The sequence below is a fragment of the Vigna angularis genome, chromosome 4, assembly GCF_016808095.1.
Source record: "Vigna angularis cultivar LongXiaoDou No.4 chromosome 4, ASM1680809v1, whole genome shotgun sequence".
Taxonomy (NCBI): Eukaryota; Viridiplantae; Streptophyta; class Magnoliopsida; order Fabales; family Fabaceae; genus Vigna; species Vigna angularis.
In genome coordinates this window covers 35,389,600-35,399,312 of record NC_068973.1, presented here as the reverse complement: position 1 = coordinate 35,399,312, position 9,713 = coordinate 35,389,600, and the positions used below count along the sequence as shown (strand labels likewise).

Sequence of the window (9,713 nt, the reverse complement as noted above, 5' to 3'; positions counted from 1 at the left end):
TATGAATAATATATCTCTTAAATAATTTAAAAGAGAAAATTTTGCAATACATTTTTCTCCTTGTTCTTTTTAATATATTTTCGTTGATTGTAATTTATGAGTCTTATAAAGCTTTCCTTCTAAATAAATATTGTGGAAGAAAATCATACTTTGTATAAAAAACTATTTTATTAATTGAATCTTAATAATCATTTAGGCTATTGAAAAAAACATTCTTTATATTTTAATTAAATAAAGAATACAACATATATGTTAAGATGTGTATGTTTTTTTTGGAATAAATTTATAGGCAAAGGTAGCTAAGTATATATGGCAACAAAAATAAAAGACACGAGTGTGGTGGGGAAGGAGAAGAAGGTTGCATCTTCAAATTCTTCTACCACAAGCGCAAAAAAGACCACAACAAAGTCATCCTCAACAAACAAGGTTATTTCAAATTCCACGTCGGATAAACAAATCCCTAATTATTTAAAGCCAACAATAAGTTCAAAACGCCTTGACTCTCACTCTTCTTTCAAGTTTCCTAAGAATGATCCTCCCCCCAAACCCATCCTAAACAGAAGAAGATCTCTTGAACCATCATCATCTTCACGAGTTCATAAACAAGCACTTTCACCTTCTCCTTCAAGGCAACACAAAGCTCTTGTGTCCCCTGGTCCACGAGAAAGAAATATTCCACATAGAGCTTCAAGTCTTCCAAATAAAACTACTTTAAATCCTTCAAAACCTACTTCGGATGCACTTACAAAGAACCCTATAAAAGGAAAAACACAATCATCAAGTGGAAAAACTGTTAAGAAGAGCAATAATAATGCTTCTACTTCCAATCCTAAACATGATGCTTCTACTTACTCAAATAACATTTCAAAAAGTAGCAATACTACTCAACTAGAAGGTAAAGAATGTACAAGTGAAGTGGTTGAAGAAGCAGAAGAAGTGAAGAATAATGAAAAATTGACACATCAAGTAGTTGACTCTGAACATGAAAATGAACACGGACATGAGCTTCATCACCAAGAACATGATCGTGCATACGAGCAAGATCATGAAGTGGAGCATAAAGGACATGATCATGGAGAACATAAGCATGAACATGATTCTGAAAAGTATGATCATAAACACGAGCATGATCCCGAAGAGCGTGAGAATAATCACGAACGTGATGCTAAAGAGAATGAGCATAATCATGATCATGATGAGGAGTTTAAACAGAAGCTTGAAGAGACAGATCAAGCTCATGTTGAAGATGATAATGAGAAGGACGTTCCCAATGTCTCAGAAGAAGAGAAACAAAATGAGAATGACAATAAAAATAAAACTGAATATGACATTCAAGAGAGTGATAATTCAACAGTTAAAGAAATTGAGGCTAAAGAAGAGGAAGAAAAAATAGAAAGTGAAGTTGTAGAAGAAGTTTGTGAGAGTAAGAGCAACAATGAAGTAGTAGAAGAGAGAAAGGAAGTTGAAGATTCAATAGAAGAAGAAAGCGAAGGTAAAGTAGAGAATGAAGTTCAAGAAGAAAGAGAAGGTAAAGTAGAGAATGAAGTTCAAGAAGAAAATGTTGCAAAGAATGAAGTTAAAGAAGAAACAGAAGAAACAAGTGATGTTGTGGAAAAGGGCAAAGAAGCTGAAACTTGTGTGTCCAATGATTCCATTGAAGAGAATGAAAACAAATTATTGAAAGGGAAAAGGAATAGTGTAAGAGCATTGGCCGGTGCATTTCAAAATGTCATTGACCATCAAAAATAAACAAAATAATGTAAAATAGGAAAATGAAATAGAAACAAAGAACAATACTTAAATTAAACACATTTTAATGTTTGTACATTTCTTACCCAAAGATGAGAAAATCATACTAGGCATTTGTTAAATTTTATTACCTAATTGGGTTTCACAAATGTAATCCACTAATTTACTTATGTATGATTACATAATTCAAATGCATATACTTGTTATTTTAGTTATTGTGTGCTTGTAATAATTTACACTGTTTTTTCAACATTCACATTTTAAGTTATTCATTTTTCTATTTTGCATTTGCTATATTTATGCACAATTTTTTTTTATCAATTTTTATAATATTTTAGTAGCATACTAAATATACATTCATAATTATTTAATTTTGAATATTCATTTTTATGAGTATTATGTTCACATGCACTTGAATTTTGTGTGTTTATAATTAGTCATTTTGAAATTTATTCATCATAAAATTTTAAAATATATTTAAACAAGATTTATATTTTATAGATCTGCAAAAAATTTAAATTGAATAAAATAAAATAACAAATGTTAAAAATATTTTTTTAAAAAAATTAGTTATGAATAAGAAAAATTAAGATTATATTATTATTGTTATTCGGGATAAAAAAAAGGTATATTAATATATAATAATATAATTCCCCCCCCCCCCCCCCCCCCCTAATTTTAGTTTAAAATAAAATATTATTATTTATATTTCAATTAAAATAATTAATTATTAAAGGTATGTAATAAGCACAATCAATATGAGATTTTTTTTATTAAATACAAATATATTTGTTAAATTTGATTAGATCGTATCAACAACTACAATTCTAAAAAGTTGTTTATAAAAATTGAATTATTTTTCTAAGTTCAAAGATTTAGTTACTATTAAGACTATGAGGCAAGCAAACCAAATTATTTATTATTAAGACTGTACTAATTAAAATTTGAAAGCAAAATATTTATAATTGATATAAATATATTATTGTTCACTATTTGGAGACAAGCGGACTTAGAAAAGATTTTTCATTTCTCCTGCCAAACGAAAAGATTTATAATTAATCTAAATAACTTAATTATTAAATTTCCCAATTAAATAAAAGTATATAAAATATAGATATTCTTATAAAACTAATAATTTTACGTTAAGAGTTAAAGTAAAAAATATTTCTCTTTCAACACTTCAAAATAACATTTTGTAAGGACAAAATAGAAGTTTATGATAATAATACTGAAATATAGGTTATGTTTACCTTTAGGTGTCTTCACTCCATGGTGATAATTTGAGAAGATGAATTTGATGAATTTGATTGAATTTGAAAGTAAATTTTATGTTGTTTTTTTAATGGATTTGGAAATGATTGAGATTGGATTTGAAAATAAAGTTTGTAAAAATTTGTTTAAGATTTGATCCATGTGATAGATAAGAAAATGTATTAATCGATAGAAATTAAAGATTATCAAAATGTCTTTAGTAGTAAAAATAAAATTATATTTATTATATAAAATAAATTTAAATTTGAATAAATAAATAAATAAATAAATAAATAAAATTAAGTAGAGTGAAATTATTTGTTTTAAACTTCACCCAAAAACATAATTGCAAATAAACTTCACTCACATAAATCACCATTATAACAATTTTGTTAGACTCAAATATAAATTTCTGAATTATAAAAATGTATAATTTATAATAGTGAACGAAAAATAAGTTGAAGTATTATTTAGGGTTTGTTTTCTTCTCTCCTAAACAAATGATGAAAGAAAGAGATTAATTCCATAATGGAACAATTTTGTGGGTGATGGAGGAGGTGTATGAATATATGTGGAGTAGTGAAGATTGAATCAGGACAAACTAGACATTTCATCAAAAGTTGTTTCAAATCTGTGCAAATAGTGAAGATTGAAATTTTTACTAATCTCACAAATTCGTGGAGGGCATCACTTCTAAATCAATGAAAACGAACACAATTTATTTTATAATTCTGTCTTCACAAATCTGAACAAAAGTAGTATCTATTCATTCGAACACACCTTTAAGGAGGATGAATTTGAGAGGGTGAGTGAGTGAATTTGAGAATAAGGTCATTGTTTTTTAAGAGATTTGGATGTGAGTGACAATGAATTTGGAAATAAACTTTGTAAAAATTAGTATAAGATTTGACCGATGTCACATATAAAGAAAATATTTAATAAATAAAAATTAAAGATTACTAAAATATCTTTAGTAGTAAAAATAATATAAAATTATATTTATTAATAATATATTTATTGATAAAATAAATTTTAAGTATTAAAAGACCAAAAAAAATTATTATTATGAATAATAGTAATATAAAATTATATTTATCAATAAAAAATTATTATTATTTAATTATATGATTACTTTTATTATATATATATATATATATATATATTATAAAATATAAATTTATTGTTTCACATAACAAATCTCTCGTGTACAATAAAATAACAAAAGTTTCAGCATAAGATCTTTATAAAAGTATAAGGATATTTATACAAAAATATTGAATATAAACAATAAATACCATTAAAGTAAAATCCTATTTTAACATCTATTTTAATTGTATAAAGGAAGTGTAACATCCTATTTTAATTATATAAAACTACTAAAGTATAATATTACATATATGATAATAGAACAACTAAATGAAACAAATTCACCACAAAACGCAAGAGATCTACATATGTAAGACCATCTAACAACTCATCTACATCACTCTCATCTCTTGCTGGAATAACTAACAAGAAGTCCCCCTGAGCTCATACCATTTAGGTGATCGATGTAAAAGAGAAAAACAACACACAGATAAACAACACAAAAGCAAGGGTAAGCTAGTGGTAAAATAGTTCATCATAATCAAATAAAATTTCATCATATATTATATTACACACATAATAAAACTTCCATCTTAAACATATTAGAAACTTAGACCTGACTCATCCAGATATAGTATAAATGTCGAACTATGGTGATTCATGCACTTGTAATGGTAATATTGTTGGCCCACCCCAAGCTACCACACAAAGTTAGTCCTTAACAAAAGTCTTTGGCCAAGGTAAAACTCATAGACTAGAACCTCTTACTTTCTCCACGACATAACCATCTATCTCTACTTGAGATTGAGGTTATTGAGAGCGTCAAGATAAACCAATAGTACTTAGCTTCCTACATTCATACAAACAACAACACTTTGATACAATGATTAAAAACCCTCAGGATTCTTGCACACTTCATTCCATTCAAACATAAGTTCTAAACATTTCCATAGATCATACAACAAATTAGTATAACTTTTAAAACCATACACATAGGTAAAAGGATTCAAAAACACTTAAGAAAACATACTCACTTGCTTAGCTAACAAACTCTACTCACCCAGCTAGAGGCAAAACAATAAGTTTCCCAAGATGAGCAAACTGGCTTGCTCAGCCACTACAACTCTCTGCCAAAACCCCCCAAAACTCGCCAAGCTAGCCAATTCTTCTTGCCCAACCGAACTGCATAATTCTGCAGCACTAAAACTGCAAAATTAGCAATCCTAGACCACCCATTACCTCTTCTAACCACTTTTACCAATTTCTAACATTCCTAGATTCAATTATAAACTATTTTAGACTTAAGCAAAAGTGTATAACCTCTTAAACTATTAATAAATTGTTTATAACAAGACATCAACTCAAAAGCCTCTAAATTCTCAACTTAGAGACCAAATTCACATTCTATCTATTGTAGCTCATTTATAAGTAACTTAAGGACTCGAACAAGTCAAAAATGACTTATCAATACCATTTAAACTGACTAATTAACCCATAACCTATAATTCAAAATCTTATTACTCCAAACCTCCAAAACATACTTAAAACCATTTAAAAACACCAATTGAATACTACTTTGTTTTATATCATAAGTTTACCAAATTCTCAACTCAACAAGTCCCAATTAACCATTCAACAAAACATAAATTATCATATCTCCATTATTTAGACCTTTATTTCTCCGACTCACCTATTAAAACCCCTAGTTTTAGACTGAAACTAACTTCTAATTCAATCAAAACCTTATTTCTCAATGTTACACCAACTTCACACCAAACATATTTCAAAACAGAATCATACACATGATCGTCCAGTCTCATTCACTACTATTCATAACAACATGCACCAATTTATCAAACATACTCATCATACACCATTTTCACTAAAATAATCATCTCAAATCATAACCAAATGAGTATTACCAATTAACAACTATCATTCACACTACTCAATTTAAAACTAAAGAAAATATTAGCTTCCCTTACTATTACACCGAAACTATCAAACTCTATACACGTCAAATCCTTGTTTTAAGCTCAAAGAACCCTAGGAACGCCTACAAACCTCAGAATTGAGATCATAATTGATCATTAGGGTTGTTGATTGAGAAAGAACGATGAATAGATAAGGGTGAACACATGCATCAACCCTCAAAAGAAAATATTTTAGAATAGAACAGTAAAAGAAAAAAGGAACCGAAACTTACTTGCTCTATGGAAGAAATTAATAGAGTATAAATGTAGACCTCACTGTTGTGATCATTTAGACACTTCTTGATAGTCAAAGAGATGACTCATGAGTTAGAAAAGGTAGGGAGAAGACAAAGAACTCAAGAGAAGAGTTTTTAAAGAGATAGTTTGTGTTTTAGATAATGAGACACGATATAAACTTCTATTTATATTACGAAATTTTTATTATTAAAATAAGTCGACTTCATTAAAATAAAAGATTCATTTATTTTATATACTCAAATTTTTCGATTCTTATAAGAAATGTATATAAATTAATGGTCATCTTCACACTATATTTTTGGGTGTTAATTCTCTTAAAAAATGTTAAATATACTAAAATTAAAAATAATATTTTTAGTTATATATTAATTTATACATGTTTAAAATTGTTGAAAGGATCAAGAACTCATAAGCACCCAAAAAAATCCGCTACTGTATAGAAATATTAAAACCAAAATCATTGTTTTACAATGATTCATATTTTTTTTTCACTTTTTATTTATATAAATATTTTTATAGAGAAAATAATTTTAAGTCTAATTTAATTTTACAAAATTATTGTTTTAAAATAATTTATATTTTTTTTTATCTTTTATGCGTTTTTGTTTTTATTTGAATATTGATATAAGTTAAGAAAATAATTTTAATTCTAGTTGATGTGAAAATTTTAATTTGCTCGACTATACCTTTAATAAATTATCACAATTAACAGATAAGACTCTCTCACTATCTTCATGTTAACTCACTTGAATACCGGATTCCTTTTGTAAGTGTTTCGTTCTATCACTGATTGAATCAAATACATGAGAAGAGAAAGGGTGGAATTTTCAGCTAGTTAACAAACACTATTTCACTGTTTCTTTAGCAAGAAGAAATTCAAATCAAGAATCTTCAAGACAGTTCCTACAAGTGCATGGTCGACCAGAAAAAAAAACACATAACACAACAACATGTACATCAAACAATGTCGACTTATTTAAAACAAACCCCAACACAAATTTCACACACGGAAAAAAACATACAAAATTAAGTACTTGAATGACTTTACTTAGTCACTATAAAAACTATCTATTATATAATATACTTTGGTTCAGAATAAGCTATTCTCTCCAAGCTTAGTTGCCGCCGAAATTTTGCTATAAAAATCTCAGCTCTTTTATCAATATCATCTTCTGAAGCACACGCCATTGTTCTTCTACATCGAACCGTATAATCCTCAGTGATTTCTTCATCAACAAGGAACCTTTTCTTGCCCATTTGTTTGTGGAAAAAACTGCACCATCTTTGTTTTAATCTTGTGGATACACTGGAATGCACTCGCCAAGAGTGCATCAGAGTCTTCAGTTTCCTCACAGACCTAATGAGTGGTGTAGATTTCTGTCTCTTCATTTGCTGACGTAGAAGCTAGACTGATTTTGATGATATATAACTGATGATCATATATACAGTGCTAGTTGGTGCTTTTATAGGATAAAAAACAAAGAAGTTTCTTGCAGAAATTACGTTGGCGTGTATCTTCAAGCTGAAATGATTGAAAAATGGAAGATTTCTGTTAATTGCGCAGCGGGTTTCAGGAAATAGTGTGGCAATGACGAATGTTTCTTCTCAAAGTTGAAATTAGTGAATTACTATGATGTTGGCACCAGCCAGATTGTAGATGTCAGATTCATTTTTCTAGGAAGCCATTCATGTATTTTCCTGGTATATATATAAAATTGTCAACTTAAGGTTTGATTTGAAAAAAAAAATGTTTGTTGGGTTTGGGCCACACCCCCTTGTCTCTTATTTTGGTAGATTAGGTTTTGAGAGTCTTACTCTCTACACCATCCCACGTTTCTCTCTGCATCCCCACATTTTTTTTTAATTCTAAAATTGTTTCTGTATTTCAAAAAACCCCACACCTCCTTTTTTTTTTTCTTCAACTGATATCGAAATTCATTGAAGTTTAGACACTCAAAAACTACTTTGAAGTTTAGATTTGAGTCCATTAAGTTTTATATAGATCAGTTTGTGAGGTAAGAGCTGTCTCATTTTCTAAAGATTCCATTTTTAGCTGAGACGAGATTTGTGTTTTTCAACAGAGAAGGATTTGGAGGAAGAAAGAAAAATAAAAGTATTGACAGAAATCAATTGATGGCGTATTGATCTCTTATGAAATGAGTACAGTGAAAGAAAAATGTTTCTTGGAGAAGTTGGTTGTGTTTTTTGGTGGGTCCTGTTCTTGGCTTAGATGCATGAGATTTTGGACATCTTTGCTGGTACGCTTGGTTGGGGTGGAAAGTGACTATTGAGAGATTCAAAAAGGCAGAAGAGACAAGCCAAAAAAATGTTGGAGGTTGGGTTGTGGTGTGTTTTTTGAACTTGTTAAGGATAGGGAGCAAGTGATCAACAAGGTATGAAACTAATTTTTTTGTGTGTTTGACTATTGCAAAAGCTTATATACTATAATGTTTTTTCGCAGTGACACATTACTAACTTAAAAAGATGATCTTTGTAATTGTTTCTATCATCTACAGTAGTATATACATTCACATCCCTTTTGAAAAATTTATAAAAGCAAAACTGTGACGAGACAAAAATTTAAAATGAATTATATGTTATATGTTAAATGTACGGTGGTAACGAACTCTAATAATGTTAAACTTTAAATTATTAAAATATTTTTTTATAATATATTTTTAGAAATATTTTCATCATTAAAAAGGTTAATTTTTGTAACAGTACCCTATTATTAAATGAAAAATTGTTATTGAAAGAAATGACGAACGTGAATTAGTGCGTGGTCGTGTTCGGAAAGAAGCAAACAGTGTTTGAAAATGTGGATGTTGGGCTAGTATTGGATCCGACATATGATAAGGCATTATTATGTGAGAGTAGGGCATGGGCCACTATGCATTTAAGTGTTTTTGACATTGTTTGTACGACATGAATTAGGTTTACATTGTGTCAAATCATTCAATGCTCCATTATGCATCACCCATTTTACCCTCATTATTTTCTCTTTTATTAATATTATTATTGTTTAATTCTTTTAGCATTGTACACTACGAGTTACATAATTCTTAATGGACACTAATATTTTGATACCACCATTTTTTTTATTACTTGTTTAGTAGGAAAGAGCTGAGAATTACTCCTTCACATTTTTATTTTAGATGTTGTCTTGAGTTTTTGTGATAATAGTTTTTAGTCCTATTTCTTTTGTTTTTAACTGTACATATTAAAAATATTCCGACGTTCAAATTAATTAAAAGAATTTTATTGAATATTTTAGTAAAATTTTAAATTCATAATAAATGCAATTATTTACATCTTTATTTTATCTCTGTATTTATAAATTTTAAAGTGTACTTTTAAATAAAATTGACTCAATTACGATTTAAAAGTTCATAAACA

The 9,713-nt window shown here is 28.3% G+C and overlaps 1 protein-coding gene across 1 annotated transcript; it reads left to right on the top strand.

Moving 5' to 3' along the window:
• Positions 1 to 309: 309 nt before the first annotated feature.
• LOC108330480 (uncharacterized) lies at positions 310 to 1,749 on the top strand. Its single transcript, XM_017564964.1, has one exon. The coding sequence runs from the start codon at positions 310 to 312 to the stop codon at positions 1,747 to 1,749; it is 1,440 nt and encodes a 479-aa protein (XP_017420453.1).
• Positions 1,750 to 9,713: the final 7,964 nt, after the last annotated feature.

What these genes read in the sequence shown, in the direction of transcription:
- LOC108330480 (XM_017564964.1), top strand. Translation starts at nt 310, where the DNA reads ATGGCAACAAAAATAAAAGACACGAGTGTGGTGGGGAAGGAGAAGAAG.